The 18181-nt window shown below is 34.1% G+C and overlaps 1 protein-coding gene across 1 annotated transcript; it reads left to right on the top strand.

Moving 5' to 3' along the window:
- The first annotated feature begins 458 nt into the window (after positions 1-458).
- LOC149064759 (ubiquitin thioesterase OTUB1) lies at positions 459-17771 on the top strand. Its single transcript, XM_089255052.1, has 8 exons — positions 459-576; positions 4676-4728; positions 5007-5105; positions 5215-5333; positions 10073-10157; positions 11084-11187; positions 14455-14545; positions 16983-17771. Exons 1-8 carry the CDS (start codon positions 513-515, stop codon positions 17175-17177), a joined length of 810 nt encoding a protein of 269 aa, XP_089111178.1. The 5' UTR covers positions 459-512; the 3' UTR covers positions 17178-17771.
- The last annotated feature ends 410 nt before the right edge of the window (positions 17772-18181 follow it).

The raw sequence follows: 18181 nt of genomic DNA, 5'->3' as shown, positions 1-18181 counted from the left end.
TACGTAATTGCTTGAATGCTACTTGCTTATTAATCAGCTACTTGAATGGCGCCGCTAATGAAAATAGCCAAATGCCAAAAATGCCAATTTTTTTGTTAGAGGGTGTTCATTCATAAACGTTGTTTATTTAAGCAAAATCCCTGATCACCTCTCGCGTTTGGCGATAAGTTGCCAATCAAAACATATGTTCAACGTTAAACACTGCAGCGAGATTCTCGTTACATGAATGATTCAATCAATCACTTTAGAATGAAGATGGCGGAACACTTGGTGAGGACAAAGAGAAAAAAAAAGTAATGATAAAATGAATGAGATAATGAAAAATGTAATAACTAATAATGAAAAATTTTGTTTATTTAGTCTAGGAAAGTTTTAAAAGTTATTTATCGCAGAATTACTACAGAAAAAAAAAAAAAAAATTCAAACACTTTCTCCTCACCCTCACTGAGAAAGTCCTTCCTCGCCTTTGTTTTTCTTGAGCTGAAACCTTATTTGTAGAAGAAATATCAACAATGTCGAATAACAACGGTGGCGGCATGTCTACTGAGAACGTTTATCCCAACGAAGTGAGCAATGGTATACAGAATATTTTCCACATTTCTTTTCAATTTAAATCTATATTAAAAACTTTTTATTTTAACTACTAATTACGAGATTGGAATCCATTGAAAATAAAGCTTTACTCATGGGTCAATGTAAATGATGCAATGGGAATTTTTTGTGTAATTTGTTTCCTAAGTTTATTTCGGATTTGCTACTAGTTGAAAACATCATTTCAATGAAGGAATAAGAATCCAGCTTCTAGCTTTATATGCATTCATCTTTATCCCTAAGTTTGAAGTTAATCAAGCTATTTAGTAATTGATAAAGCTAAAATGTTAAGTGCTTTTTATTGTCCCTATGGATTAACTAAAGTTCACCATGAAAAATATATGTTATTCACAAGTTGTTTATTGTGAAAAAAGAAAATCCCATTAAATTGATGCTGTACAATGTTTCAACATTCCTAATAGCAAATATATGTTGATAAGTGTTTCCGAACTCTCTTACATTTGTGTTGGAAATTGGAATTGTACGGAGCTACCCACAGCAGCATTTCCCAATTGGCATTCATGTGAGTACTCGTTAGTTAAACACTGAAGGCACCAAGGACCCCCCCCCCCCCCCATGCACTATGTCTCTTAAGTCACTCACTATAGTTTCTTATTTTAATACACACTGAATGGCTTTAAATGAGCCATGACATTACACTGTTACACTGGTCTGTAAATTCGAGCATATGAACTGAAAACAACAGCTAAAGTGTATATTCCCTTTTGGTGATGTGTTGGCATGTCTTTTCTTTGGCGAGGAAAATTCCAGAAAGTATGATGAGAAGTCGCCAAGAGTGAAATGGAGTCATGCTTTCAGACATCTTTCTTGCCAAAGAAAAAGAATCGCCACAACACATCGTGAAAAAGGGATAACAGTGGCTATTACAAAATGATGATAAGAAACAAACAACAATAACAACACAACTGTCTCAAACTAAATAAGGGATCAAGATTAAAAATGTGACATCCTAGACCAGATATCGGAACTAAAATAATGAAAACTCTCTTTCAATAAGAATAACAATGGTCTCTTCTGATACATAAATATTCTCTGGAATAGAAATAAAAACCTGAACTGTCTTTTAAATAATACAACAGTTAGGGCAAAAAAGAAGCCCTTGGTTTTATCAAAAACAGTCTCTGCATTTAATAAAAACGTGATTGCAGGATTAAATCTATGATGGCTAGCAGGGCTCGACAAATCCCAGTTGCCACGATGACTAAAAGATCATGAGGTAATCCAAAAAAGAAAATTTAACATGCTGGGGAAACGGTATACATGCTGTTTGATACATTGTTAAATGTATATAACACATTTTATTATTATTATAAACACATTTATCATAATCAACGGACAAATAAAAAATAAGCTCGAAAATGCTAACCCCCCAATGCAGAATTGTGGAAATCTGCTATGTATGTCACAGTGAGTTGTGCCGGAAGTGTAAGTGTGTGTACCTAACAGTCTGAGTTCGTATCTAGTTTTGTGCTGATTTTTCAGTGTCCTGATATCTATATTTCAGAAGTGTTACGATTGAATATTTGTCCCATTTGTAGGCCTGTTGCTCTCTGAAACAAGCCAATCTCCTGTTAAAAAACAGGATATTGGCTCGCATTCGCGCCTCAAAATTACTATATACTGCAGAGTAATCTGGAAAAATATAAAAAAAGAGTAGAAAACACTAGCCTAATCTTTACTGCAGAACATTTCCAGTCAGCCGAGGACTCATTGCAGGACAATGCAAAACTTTCTGCTTTGGGGGGGGGGGGGGTATGCCAACGGACTCAATTCCAATGCGGTCATGAATAATTGGTCAAATAGCTATTATTCATCCTTTAAAGGCGGCATCAACTTTTAACGATAACCAACGGCAAAAAAAAAAGGAAATAGCAACCCAGAAGCCAAAGGAATAATTATGATAATAGCCAGCAGAAAAAAATTGCTAACGGAAGAAAATGGCATACCATCATTGACCAGGAAGAAAAGCGCCAACAGTTAGAACGGAAATCGCCAAAGAAAATAGGGATAACTGTTCCTAAAAAACAGTAGATGCTCATTATAATGATCAACATTGTTCTGTTGAAAACAGGTTTTATTTTACAATTATACAATTTTATTTTACTTATGTATTGGGTGGTTGTTATATTGAAAAGAAAACATGTACACGATAGTCATTATTATGATACTTAAATTTTATGCTGTGGATATGTATACGCTGCCAGACGTTATTCAGTGTAATTCAGAATAATAAGTGACATTTTCTGTGTGTCCACTTCGAGAACGCATGTGCATTAGTGACTCCCAAATCAGAATGTTTTGCATTGTTCATGAGCCTTTGGCTGACTGGAATTGTTTTGCAGTAAAAATTCCCATAATGGTGTTTTCTACATTTTTCTGAAAAATTCTTCCAGGTTGTTCTGCAGAAGCACTGATTGTTCTATGATGTATGTCACAGATTTTGGCATATTCTGCTTTGGGGAAAATGACCTTAGCTTATGTGCAAAGGTGACTCTGGATTTTGATTTTCAAACTAGCTGCAGTTTTGAACATTTAAGAGAACCCTTTGCATATATGCAAAGCTATGCATTTAAGAGTTGATGCAGTGATAGATGAAAGAAATGTTACTACAGTGAAATTTGATATCTAAAATTTTCCATGGGTAGTTATTAAAAGAGTACATAAATTTTTTTGGAATTTATGTCAGTGGGACAGTCCACTTACATGAAAGAAGGTATTTTTTTAAAGAAGGTAAATTTATTTTTCATTCGAGGAAATCTAGGAAAAAAGATTATCTCAGATCATTTTGCCAAACCTTTCCTCCCCTTTCCCCATCCATGCCAATAAAATTTTTTTCACTGATTGGGACAATTGTCCCCTTGTATCCGCATATGCAATTTTAGATGCCATTATAAATTTTTTTGCTATGGCGACCTGGTGCTTGTCATTCCCTGGTGTGAAAGCATTGCTTTTATCTGACCCTGATTTGTGTCACCAAAATTCCTTGCATTTTATTATTTCATTTTGGTCCAATTTTTTTTTTCACTTGTTTGTACGGATTCAATGCTTGTATTTTCGGGGAATGAGGAAAATGAATGTAATATAATTAATATAAATCAGATTTTTTAAAATTTAAATTAACTGACTGCTTATTAAACAATCATTATTAGAATTCTTGTTAATTATTAAGAAAAAGTATATCTTTTCACCTAATCTCTCAAATTTATTTCAGCATAAAAGAATAAACTAACAAACAGACTAAAAGCAAGAAATATTAACATTAAAAATCTATTTATGTAACATGAATTTACTTCATGGATTAACTCTTTTCTAGTAAAGAATGGTGCTTTTATTCATGAGGCATCCCCCCAAAGTAAATTCCTGGTGGTGACTCAGTATGGTGTAGGTTTCTTGATGTATATGACCAAAAGGGTCATTCAACATCAACTAAACAAAAACATATTTTATATACTGACAAGATTGTTTCTTGCCCAATTGATGGATGCATTTATTATGATGCGTTTCCAACTCTTGCATGATTTTGCTTAGTAATTTGCAAATTTTCATTCTTTCACAGATTTGGTAAAAAATGAGCAAACTTGAAATTAGGGCGTAGAATTCAAGGCTTGAATACAAAAACTAAATTTTTCTGTTTTTTTTTATTACAGGGACTCTAGTGCCCCATTGTAATGCATTGAAATACTTAGTGCATCTAAGGTTAGCTCCCTATATTCTTCTATAATTTATTCCATGCCAAAAATCTAATAATAGAGCAGAGCTATATTTTTTGCACTGTATCTAGGGATTAAGTTCAAGTCTATATTTACCAGATCTATATTTCTTTTAATCAACAACTTTACCACATTTCAATAACATGCATGTTTCACAAGGTTACGTTTACTTCAATATCATTGAAGTTAAATAAAGGAAAAATGAAATTTAAACTTTGTGTGATTTAAATCAATGATTTTATTTTAAAAAATCAAGCGACTTGAATGTTATAATCATGATTCAAATCAAGCTGATTTAAATCCTGCATATTTTATTTGAAAAATTAATTCAATTTATTTTTCCTGCATTGCAGATGGAAATCAAGATGAAGCCATCATGGCCCAGGAGAGAGAAATTGAACGTGAGGTAAAAAAAAAAGTTCTCAAATAATACCATATAGCATTTTGTATGAAGCAAATTAATTTTTTATGTGTGAAATCTGTGTATGCTTGGCTATTTAGTATTCAAAAAACCCAACGTTCGTACAGGATAGCATGATAAATTTGAAGTTCACAGGTGCGAAAATAGAAATGGAATGATACAAATAGTTCTAATTTATTATAAAATATTGTTATAAGTTTCTGTTCACTTCTCGTGCTGTAATAATTGAGATGACTATTTATTTAAAAATAAATTCATTTCAGATTGCACAGTCTATTCCTCTGATAGGATCAAAATGTGATTTGTCAGTGCTTCAGAATGAGTATGCGTCAGATGATCTGATCTACCAGCAAAAGTTATCCGTGAGTAACTTTGTTTTGCATTTAAAAAAAAAAAACCAATTCAAGTATTTACTGTCTTTGGTTGTATCATTTGAATTTTTTCTCCCCCCCCCCCCACATTTAAAATTAGGATCTGAAGACTAAATATCAATACCTGAGGCGCATGAGGCCAGATGGTAACTGTTTCTTTCGAGCTTTCACATTTGCATACTTAGAAAGTTTGCTAAACGATAAGGAAGAATATTTTAGGTGAGCTTCTTGAGATCTCTTATTTTCTCTGAACTTTTTTCTCTTATTTTTATGAATGTATTTATTAGAATTTAAGTTTACATTTTTTGTTGTTAATAAAGTATTTGTTACATTTTTTCATACCTTGGAAAGTATATACAGCAGGACCTCCATTATCCAAGCTAATGTGAACCAGACCTAACTTGGATAACCTCTGATAACACTGACCTTACAGGTTTTTTAAAAATTAAATGCAATAATGAAACCATAAATGTTTTGAAAATTAGGTGTACACAAAAGTTATTTCTAATTTACTGTATGATGCTGGAGGAAAAAGTGCTCGCTTAAAAACATCAAATGAATGTACATTAGTATGAAGTTACATGAAGTAATGTTATGTATTCATAGCTTACAACATTCAGAAAATGACTACTTACTCTAGAAAATAGTATTCTTCATACTTTATATCATTGGGCAATCTTAAATGCTTCACAGAACACCATTGTACTCATGAGCAACAGATTTAACCTATCAAGCGACACAGCAGAAATCATTAACCCCCTTCAAAATGCCATATCTTTTTTAATGAAGTAGGCTTTCTTCACATTCTCAGCAGGTGCAAACTGTATGGTATAGGGAAAAGTGTTCCATGAAAAATCAACTTTACAAAGTACCTTGGGCTTGTCAATGTTAAAATAAGTGACTTTTAAGGAGGCAAGATATCTCCCCCGTGCCGCTTGAAGGGTTAAGAGAAATATTTGTTTTGTCCAGAGTCTTATAAGTTTATTTGCCTCATCGTCATGCTTGTCTAGAAGAAAAAATCGATTGCATCTCCCTCCAAGCCAACCCATAGGATCATATATCTGTATTTTCTACCATCCTCTCTCTCTCTGATTCATTCCTCCCACAAATGACTATATCCTCCCCTTTTGTGAACACTAGTGCATGCATTCTATGAACCAGTTTGTAGTTTGTCACAGTACATGTCGTTTACTGCACCCAATATTTTAATTCAATTTATGAAAAGTACCTTAGATAACCCAAAATTCTGTTAACTGAGGCTTGGATATTGAGACTTTTTTTGACTAAATAATCACATTCACTCATGCTTGAAGCATATTTAAAACTCTTTGTATTAGAAACTAAGAGTACATCAATCATTGAGCCTCTTGGACTTGTCTTGTACTGCAGTTAAATCTTATTATATGAAGGTAGACCTTCAACATAATACTTACATAACAGGGAAATTCACACATTCAATATCTTTACTTCAGATATGGAAGACAGATGGCAGCACCTGCAAGAGCATGAAACAAACATAACTCTGACAACATAAATACGTTAAGGCCACACATGCACTCATAATACACATTCTGGTATGTACTGATTCGATAGAAATTCCCCAGAGTATGAGGCACGTGTACGGTCAAGTACTAGTTTTCAATCTTAATGACATGAAACCAAGAAGACCAAGGAATTTTATTTCATGATATCCAATGAAATTTAAAAACATTTAATTTTGACTGAATCAAATGCATGTTTTGCATTAACCGCTTTATGATCGATCAAGGATGTTTTATTGCGTCCAAACACCTGTGGAATGAACTCAAACAAACTGTTTTTTTCCCCCTCTCCTTATGATTGCAAGAACTCTACGAAGTTGTTCTTTTTATCTGCATTTTATTTCTATACAATTATTAGTGACTCCCCCCCCCCCCCCACATGATGTATCCTTCTACTATATACATATAAGAGCAGAATAGAACTGGTTGGGTGAGGTTCCAGAGATGGCACTGTACTTTAATTTACCTGGGTCCCTTTTAAGTGAAAGTAGGTCCCTCTTGAAAAAAATTATCTTGAAGAAAAAGTATGCCCCTCCCCCACAATTCACTGGTATCTCTATGAATTTTTTTCCAGCATGCCCCAGGTTTTTCATCACCTGCTTATATCTCTTCGTTGAGACATAGCAGTAGGCCATGTTCTGGGTAGGAGGAGATGGTATCTCTGTGAATCAAATTATTAATTTCTAAAAACATGTTCTACCCAAAAAAGGTTCATTTACTTTCATTGTCTATTAGTTGGGAAAGCTTGCAAACAAGTCCATTAATGAGAATTTAACATATGGAATGTAGCACAGATAACAAATCTAAAGCAAATATACAGTTGATCCCGCTTATAACATTCCCATTTAGAGCATTTTCCCACTTAGTACAACTGATTTCCATGGTTCCAACCTTAAGTAATTCTTATTAAGATTTTTCCCATTTGAAGTGTTTTCCTGCTTACAACGTTTTTTATGACAGTTTTTTGAAAAGCATTATAAGCAGGATCCACTGTAATTAGCAATAAAGTTAGAGGCACACATTTATATATACTTGTATTTACTGCTAATAAATCAATCTATAAATCCCTTCTGATTGACTTTTTATTTCTTTAAAAAAATCTTAGCTCTTTCAATAATATCTTCTGATTTAAATTTAAAAGCAAATGAGATTTGTTTCTCTCTCAAACACTTATCTTCCAATTCTATCTATTCATACGAGCAAGGATTTCATGCCAATCCTTGCGAAGCGATTTCCTGGTAGAATGATTTTATTTTCCCACCCTGTTAGTCCACTACTCTGATCTGTCACCATTTAACTGCCACATATTTTCACACCTGAGTATGGAAGCTATGTCAGATTTGTGAAACTCAGTTGGTGAAACTCAAGTGTGTTTGTGTGTGTGCGCCCAGCATTCAGCGGGTTTTGTGTTCAGTAGGTGGTGCCATACTTTCTCAAATGGGGCAAGCACACATTTTAAAACCCAGTGTAATGTAGAAGCAGCAGTTATAAAGAATGAATTCGGCACCCCCTCTAGTCCAGAGCCCGAGGGGGGGGGGGACTAGACTCGCCTGCTCTTCTCCCCACCCCTAGTTGCGGCCCTGAATTTATCCTCCAAAATGGTTTTGCATTGATTTAAAATTTAATGTATACATATTTGTGTTGTAGGTCTGTGATTTTCGTGGCGCGACCAGAGTTTTTGCAAAGGAATAGCCAACTCAAAATTGGAAAACCTTAGCAAATTGTATTTTAAACTGATTACCACTATGCAATCGCGGTTCCAAACCCGGATTTTCACCAAAGGCAAAATCATGGGGGGGGGGGTGGTATGACAGGTGGTCCCCCCCTGCCCGAAGAAAATAAAAAGTAAAAAATATTTTTGTATAAAATTAAAATATGGGAGAAAATAGTCTTTTATATTATGTGAATTTAAAATTCTTTTTGAGCGTTAATGATCCACAAGTGTTCTGTAGAAGAAATCCTTCTGCCCCTCCTAATGCCGATTCTGCGTACACACCAGTGATTTTCGTGATGCAAAACGGCGATTACCACATAGCAGCTACATGAAAAAACTGAATATTCAAGGTGGAGTTTTTACAGATTTGTTTTTTTGAACGATCTCAGAAAATGTTGCCCACTTTGAACGGGCGTTCCAAATCCTTAACAATTTTTCAAAAATGTGCATTTGCAATCTTGTAAGAATAAGGTGAATTTACGCCGTATAGAATGCTGTCTTTGTATGCTGGCAGATAGCCGTGAAAGTACAGTAATTTCTAATATGTAACCGGAGGAGAGAAAATCCATAGGGGAGTAAAAACATATTTTGTGTCGGCATTGTTCAAAATGTTTTTCCCAACAACACTTTATTAGTGAGAAATATGGAACACAGGAAGGGGCAAAAAAATTACCAAGAAGCCAAATGGCCCTTACTGGCAATCACAAATTACAATTAGGTATGAATCATGTAAGCAAATAAATAAAAAGATAAATAAATTAATACAACATGTATATGCAGAAACAAAACAAAACTAGACACAGTATGAATTAATAGGTCAGTGGCTGCACGCGTGTTGTGATAGTATTCCGATTTTAGAAAAAAAAGGGAAAACTTTTTATTAAAAGAACATGGAAAAAAATAATTCCTGAAAATTGTAAAAGGTAAGATTTTCCAGTTCCATATTCTTCTCACAACATTCCTACTGATGTTCCACATTCTAGGTCTTCCCAAAGTTTAAACTTTCTCATGTATTTGAAGAATTATTTTTTTTTCTACAGCTTATATCTGCCATAGGACTCATGACATTTTGAGCATGTATGGAAATTAATTTAGATAATTACAGGAACTAATAGAGCTCTGGACAAGTTCTTAAACACAAAGATTTACTGTGAAAAATGATATGGAAGCGAAGTTCTTTTGATCAAAGTTGAAATTTCTGATTAATCAGATTCATTAAGACACACAAGTGCTATCATTGCTTCCACTTTACCAGAAGCCTGAAAACTATGGCGTACACCACCAATAAAGGGTACAGAAACTAAAGAAAATGCTTAATGTAATAGTAAAAGCTGAAACAGAATTTGGGTGTAGGAAAAAAAGCACACAAGTCCAGGGTTGGGGGGGGGGGGGAATTTGGTTTTGGTAGAAGGGTCCGGGTTATGGATTCATTCAGATTTGGGTGTTCCTACTGTTATATATTCTTAATAGCCTTTTTAAAAAAAAAAATGTTACTCAAATCTTTATATATTTTTAAAGTTTTTCTGCATAACATGTCTCCGTGCTTTTTTTTTATATTGCCATTAGTAAAATATCTTTAATGCATAGAGCTGCTCATTAAATTGAATTTTCTATCAAAATTGCAAAAAGTCATTTTTAATTGCTAATTTGTGTGTGGTTATTTATTTTCCATTATTGATGTTGTATGACTCTTCCATTAATAGGTTCAAAGGGATCGCTGTAAAAACAAAAGATGACCTTGTTGCACTAGGTTTCCCCCAGTTCACAGTAGAAGACTTTCACGAAACAGTAAGTATAATGTTTTGATTTAATTTATTCCTTTACATTAATTGTGGAATTATTTTTTCATCAAATATGAATCTTCATTAACTTTGAAAATATTTGTCAATAATTCTGGAAATATTTCTAATTAATTATGAATTTTCAAGAATTGGACAATTTTTCCCACCAATTCTGAAATTTATTCTTTCAATAATTACGAAATAATTTTTTTCAATGATTACCCATTAATTGTAAAATAATTTCTTTTAATAATTTGAAAATGATTTTTTCCAATAATTCGAAAATGATTTTTTTCAATAATTCGAAAACTATTTGTCAGTTCTAAAATTATTTGTCATTTCTGAAATAATTCCTCATAAAATATGAAATTGTCCCTCTCATTAGTTCTGAAATGTTTTCTAAAAAAAAGTTTTTTCTAAATATTTTCTCAAAGTAATTTTGAAATTAATTTTTTTACCAATTTTGGAATACATTTTTTCATTGAGAGATTTTTTTCAGCAAATTTGTTTTCCAACTCATCAAATCAATTACAGTGAAACCTTGATACAACAATACTCTGCGGATCAAGAAAAATCATCATTGTAGAGGGATTATAGAGGATTGTAGAGGATCTTGTTACATAGAGAAGCAGAATTTTTTTATAATATAGACATTTGCAAACAAGATTTGAAAAAATATTGTTGTAGAGGGATTTATTGTTACATCAAGTATCATTGTTGCAAGGTTTCACTGTATGTATTTTTACATAAAGTCGTATGAATTGTAGTCAATTGTTATGCTTATAAAGAAACTGGATTTATTTATATATTTTTTTAACTTCCACATGTTAATGATTTATTGATGGAAAGAAAACCAAGTGAATTAATAAGGAGTGCGTGGGATATTCTTGTATCAATGTATATATACATATGGTACTTTTTGCTTTATAATAGTTCATGGATGTTCTTCAGAAGATAGAGAATCAGATGACTGTTGACGAGCTCTTATCTGTTTTGAATGACCAGGGTTGCTCAGATTATATTGTAGTGTACATGAGGTATGTTATTTCCTTTGATTTTTAACCCATGTGAAGAACAATGTTTTATATACACGCATGTATATTTGACAAAAAGAATATAGTCTTGTATGAAGTGCCTCACGTGTGTGAAACATAGAAATCTCATTTTTAAAAATTTATTTATATGCATGTATGAAAAGAGTAAAATATATCTGTATTATGTATGTACAAAAATGTAAATATACAGTAATACATTCTCTAACGGCCACTTCCGAATAACGGTAATCTCTGAACAATGGCCACATTTTGTTGTTAACATTATAGGTAACCTCTGAACAACTATTTTGGAAAAACTTCCACTTTAGATATGGAGTTGGAGAAAACTACACATGTCCCTATGAGGAAAATAATTTCCATGGAAGTGTATCCGCCCTGCACCAATTCTATAGGGGAAAAACAGATTATGTATGCTTTCTTTTCATGGGTATAAATTCAATATACCCATCTAGAATTTATACCCAGGAAAAGAAAGCATACATAATCTGGGTATAAATTCTAGTATTTATACTCAGATTATGTATGCTTTCTTTCCTGGGTATAAATGCTAGATGGGTATGTTGAAGGCAGTGGAGAAGGGGAAAAAAGAGCCACTTAAGTGATCTTTAAATGTGCTGCAGGTCACTTAAGTGATCTGAAAATGTGCAGCTTAGTTCATTCTTACAAAATTAAGTTTGAGATCGTGGGCCACATCAGATGACCCTGAGGACCATATTTGGCCTGCAAATCATGTATTGAGCATGTATGGTCTAGTTCCAGGGTTCGTAAACTTTGCTTTCTGCAAAAAGATTGGAAAATAAATTGTTTTCCCAAATATTTCAAAAATTTAAATTTTTTCTTGGTTGAAGCTGGAAGTTCTCTTTGAATCAATGAAAGCAAATGTTTTTCATATTATAAAATGTATCAGAGCAAACATCAGAGGATTTTTTTCATTTTTATCTGAGCTTTGCATTTATTCGATCAGCACTGTCAAAAAACTTTAGGTGTTACTTCTTCCTGGGTCAAACCCATTCCTTAAGATGGCTCTGCACCATGCCATCATCAAATCATGATGAACTTATATTATTTCAATATGGCGTAGTTTAATGCAGGCTCCACCATATTTTCAGCCGTGCAACAGCATTTATTCAGTATTTCAAGCCTACTATAATTGGAAATGGGATTAGTCATTCCATGCTATTCGCTCTTAATTGCAGATGTTCCTTCACTGTGTTTTCTAGTCTACACCTCCTAGAAATTCCCATTATAAGTGCATTACTCTGGCTTAGAAAAACATTTAGTGCGACGACTTGCTTACAGCAAAAGTACCCTTATGAGTTTTCGGCTCCTGAATTTCACATGGCGGAGTGTGTGTTGCATGGTCCACATACAGACTATCCCACTGTATTCCTCATTCAATTGGGCGGTTATCTGATTTGAATATCTGACCTTGATAACAACATACAATCCAGCTGAGTGGTCTCCGATAGCGATCACCCAAGGCTAATTGTGCTGTTCTGTGGTTTTCCCACTCGTTTCATCTACTCTCACCATACCACTGCCACACTTCAAAAGCCCAGTTCTACGTACTAATTAGCAGTGGAAACATGTGGGCATCATGCTGGAATCTCATAGTGAGAATCCAGGTTCATACCACGTTTGCAATACAATGGTAGTTGGCTGAAGTGCAAATCCATACAACTGATGGCGCAAAACAAACACATGGGATCACAGAAAATGAAATATCGAAACAGTGCAGACATGGGAACAACAAAGTAGTTCAGGGGATGTGATGTATAACAAATGCATGAGGCCACACAAAAAAAAGACTGAGGAGGCCATGAACGCAAAAGTTTAAAAATGCCCACATAAGTTCAAGAACATAGTTTATGTTAAATAATTTTGTCACTTTCTATCCCATGCCCTTCTTTCATACCTTGGGGGCCCACCAGTGATTGTGGGAGAGAGTCAGTCATCGTTGTCAGTGAAATCTTCCGCATCTCCATGCTCTGGCAACGATTTTGGGGAGGGGATGGTGGTATCAGTTGCTGCCTCATTCAATCTGATGGAGAGGAGGCAACTTAAGGTCATTCATCATGAACGTACTCAGGTTGTCCTCGAGAAATCTTGTGAGATTCCCCCAGAGTCTTGGGTGATCCCTTGGCATCCTGCAGTACCACTCCTCGATCAATTCTACCTTCAGTTTCAACATGTGGAATTGGTTTGTGTGAGGGGGTGGACATTTGTGTAATGAAGTGGGCTGCCAACTGCTGCATAGGAATTTTTCATGGCTTGTCTTTCTAAACTGCTCCAGGTTGGTTGGGAACAGACAAATGGTGTTAGAAAAACAGAATTTCTTTCTTTGGCCCATTCCAGATTAACTCTTGGTAGCATTAGGTGAATGGCCCTACACTTGTCTCCGGATCATCCCAGAACCTCTGCCAACTTTTCCATATCCTTGCTTAAAAGGTTGCAGAAACCCTCAGATATGAGTGATTCTTGGGAAAAAAACCAGGTAGAATTATATATCATACTACCTGTTGGTAGAATAACCACTATAAAATAAAAATTGCCACAAAAGAAAGTTATCAGTTCAAGAAACAGTCAATTTGACTAGAAAAACAACTTTCATTTTCAAAAACCGGGCATTTTTGTTGAAATCGGGACATATGATCGTGACATACATTGACACTAAGTTGCACACACAGGGCGAGCGTGGCTTCTAATATTAATGCTCCACAATGAATTTTTCGCCTGAAAGTGCTCTGTGAACTAAAAAGTTTGGGAACTGGTGATCTTGTTGATCGTGAATAGGGAGTGACAAAGAATTTATTTCAGGTTGTTGGTATGCCATCTAAGTCCATATCAAGTTTTCTTGCCAAGTCGTTTCTGTGGTGTTCTGCCTCAGCACTTTAAGCCAAAATTTTAGGGTTCCAAAATAACACGTTGATTGATTAATCAATTATTATAATATCAATATAATCATATATTCAAATATAATCAATTATATAATAATTGGAATCAATTACAGAATACCTCAGCTGGCTTTATTTGTAAGAAGTAAGGGCTGTGATTAGATGTTCATGAGAAAAAATAAATGGGATTTGAGCAAATGTACCATTAAATTTTTTTTCTTTTGTTATCTACAGTTATGGAGAAGCTGCTGTTAAAACTTGACTGTTGTTAAAACAGAGGAAGTCTTTGTATGTATATTTCTTGTTCCGATTTGTAAGACTTTATAGCAATTATTATTTCATTTGTTTATCTTAGGCTGATAACTTCGGGTTACTTGCAGAAGTGTGAATCATTTTTTTCAAGCTTTATAGTGGGTGAAAGGTCCATGAAAGACTTCTGCCGTCAGGTAAAATCTATGTATTTTATCTAAGTTCAAAATGTCAGTTTTTCCCTTACCTGGCCAGCAAAAATAATGAATTATATAAATTTCTCTCTGAAATATTCAAATTCATAACTTATGAGGTATTTATTTTTCCGTCTATGCTATGCATGCCTTCATATTGTATTTTTCAGTATCCTATCATTCCACTTTTGATTAACTTTTATGTAGTACTTCAAATCAGTATATTTCAAGTTCGTTCAAAAAAAAAAAAAAAATGTGCAGCAGGTCTTGAATCATTAATTGGAAGTATGATAAATTAAACATTTTGAAAATGCTTTGATTGTTGTGGTGGTTGACTGAAGTGTAGAGCATTACAGTTCTAAGCAATATGTGTGCTAGACTGTTCTCTTTGTAATGCTTCTTTCCCTTTTTAATGAACAATTTTTAAGATATTTTTTGAAGATTTTGCATTGATTTGTGGGCGACATTTGGATAGGTTCTCAACCTTTGCTTTGTTATTGCCCTTGATTCATAATATGTGTGCTTCTTCATATAAACGTTCATATGATATTTATTCCCTGTGTAGGCTTGATCTATCACACCTATGACAAGAAATTTTTTTTTTTTTGCATTCATGGAGGAGGCCAATCTTTTTATGTGCTGAGTTGAAAGGTTGATAATATAGTGTATATTGTTCCAAGAGCCATTAGCTTTACAGGGTCGTGGTTAAAGGTAATGGCTGATATTTAGAGAATCACACATGCTTAGTTATAAAAGTGTTGCACCATCGATAAGGGGATCGCTCCAAGTTTTTTTTTTTATCACATTTGCATGTGCACATTATCAACAGATGCATTTAGATGCCTTTTGCATCAGTTGCGTGCTGACTGGATGTAAAAAATGGAGTCAGCCAATTTTTAAAATACAGAACTGGCAGTGACAGGACACATTTACATTAAAGCGTTAGGGAACTTTGCTGTTCCATAGATTCCTCCACATTTTTTTTCAGCAAGATGGCACTCCACCCCACTCTGATGGATATGTCACATAGTTTTTGAATGAGGTTTTCCTAGGCAATTGGATTGGAAGAGGAAAGCCCCTCCCCTGCGTAGCCTCCTAGATCTCAGAACACAATGCCATTAAAGGTTTTTGATTCTGGCTTTATTAAAATGATAGCATACCAGCAAAACATTTCTAATTTGGATGATTTGAAACTATCTCTGCAAAGTTGATTTAATAATGTATATGCCACTAAATATTTTGAAAGAGATCGAGTACCATTTGGACATCTGCAGGCTACAAACGGTGCTCACATTGAACTTACATTAACCTGCAAATAAACTTGAGTAGTTGTCTTCTTCAATACAACTTAAAGTTATAAGTAAACATTGTCTGATTCTCTCACTAAAAGCCATTACTTTTAGATACCTTAAGCCTTTGCACCCGATATAATGAGGTTTTTCCCATTCAATCTAAAATTAGAAAAATTACATTGTGTAACTTGTTGAGCTTTCCTTTGCAATAGTTGGCATAGCAAGCCTACAAATGATTTGACTAGCTAGGAATTTCAAGCATAATCTGTTTTCTGTCACATCCATGAATAGTTTTCATCTTGTGCAAATATTGGAAAGTTTTTATGGAACTAACTTGCATAGCTCTATAATGATGTTTGTAGATGAACACGTTTGCTATGCGATGTTCTATGTATCTAGATTATCTATTGCAACTGCTCCCCCATAGAGCAACAATAAAAAAAATTCATCCATATTGAAAAAAAAAAAATTGAAGATGCTTTTATGTTGTTGTTTTTTTCCACCTTTTATATGCTTTCCATTAAAAATATTTATAGTTAAATTAATTTTTCCCATATTTATGAAAAAACTATTATTTAAAAAAAAATACATAGCTATTAAACAAATCAAACTAACCTCTATGTGAATATGTATATATCTGTATGTCAGAGGTAAAAGGCACTGTACATTGTCGTCAATATTGAGATAAGGCTTTTAATTTGCAGTATCTTTGTTACACTACCCATAGGTATAGAATACCAAGTCCTATTTCAATAAATAGCAGAGCTATTCATTTTTATAAAACAAATGAGCTTCATAAAAAAACATACTAAGAAAAATCTTTAAACAGTTTTCCGGTAAAATTTCTCTTCTGTGACATGGTGCCCTTTACCTCCAGCATACAGATATTTACGTAGGTCATTTGATCATTTTTGCCGCACCACTGTCATTTTCTGCACATGAGGGCTAATTAGACCGGGACCTGCAATTTATTGCCGATTCTGAACGGCAGGTTTGTTTTTGTACTCATCGAGAGGTTGTGTGCTAACCCATCGATGGGGGACTCCCTGCGGTCATGTCGCTGTTTCTGTTGGATATTTACGTAGGTCTATATTATTTCATTCCTTGATTTTTTCATAACTGTATATAAACAAAATAATTTCTTTCAGGAAGTAGAACCAATGTACAAAGAGAGCGATCACATTCACATCATTGCCTTGACGATGGCTCTCGGTGTTGGAGTCAGAATCGAGTATATGGATCGAGGTACAGGTGCTCAGGTTAATGCTCACGACTTCCCTGAAGGCAAGAATCCTCGCATTCACCTCCTATATCGACCGGGTCACTATGATGTCTTATACTGATGACATTTGGTGTGAATTTATCATCTCTGCATTCCATAACTTCTGCAGGTAACGTCCATCATTATGAGTACAATTAACAAACCAAAGAAGTCAGAAGCCATCCCCTCCCATTTCTCTGCTATTTTCTTTCAACACACAATAATTCTTTTATTTTCTTCCTTTCATATCCATTCTCACTCACATCTCCCTCTTCCCGCCCTCTCGAAATATATTTCGGTTCTAATGTGAGCCTCTGTAATTGCAGTGAAGAATGAAATAAAAGATAATTACAGACAGGAGTAACAATTCATACTGATGCAGAGCTGCTCTAAACATGTGGTTTGCATGTGCCACTTATTATATATTTTATTTATCCTGATAAGCTTTTTTTTTGATGGTGATAACATCTTGGAACACAATTATTTCTATTTTCATCATTTACATGCTGTTTGGGCGTGTGTGTGTGTTTGTCGAGGTATATACTTGTATGAGTTGAATGAATTTTGAAAATTTTCTGCACATTTTAATGTTTGCCGAGGTGCTATTACCTACAATGTTATATAACATGTTTGGATGAATAGTGCAGTTATTAAAGATGTTCTGATTGTGCCTGGATTTTTTTGTCTTTTTTTTATTGTTATACAGTGAAACCTGTCTGAGACGGACACTGTTTTTGACAGTAACCTACCTTGAATGGAATCAAAAGATTGTCCCATCAGTGATGATTGTTTTAATGTGCACCTTCATAAAACTGAAACCAATCTCAAATGGAATATCATTTTGGTCTCTTGACATTCTGTTTTATACAGGTTCCATTGTAGTATGATATTCTAGTCTTTCACTGGTTTAGAACAATATGTATATGAATATAAATTTTTTAAAATATTTGTAAAAGTTCAAAGATCAAAAGTTTCTTGTCGATGGGGGGGGGGGGGGGAGAGTGCATAAGTAATTTTTCATGTCTATTAGAGATAAGTAAAGTGGTACCTCTGCTAACAAAGATTATTCATTCTGGAATTTCATGT

The sequence above is a fragment of the Pholcus phalangioides genome, unplaced genomic scaffold (genome assembly GCF_987345545.1).
Source record: "Pholcus phalangioides strain wild (caught in Gottingen) unplaced genomic scaffold, Ppha-v1.0 ptg000042l_1, whole genome shotgun sequence".
NCBI lineage: Eukaryota > Metazoa > Arthropoda > Arachnida > Araneae > Pholcidae > Pholcus > Pholcus phalangioides.
This window is presented reverse-complemented; position numbering and strand designations above follow the sequence as displayed.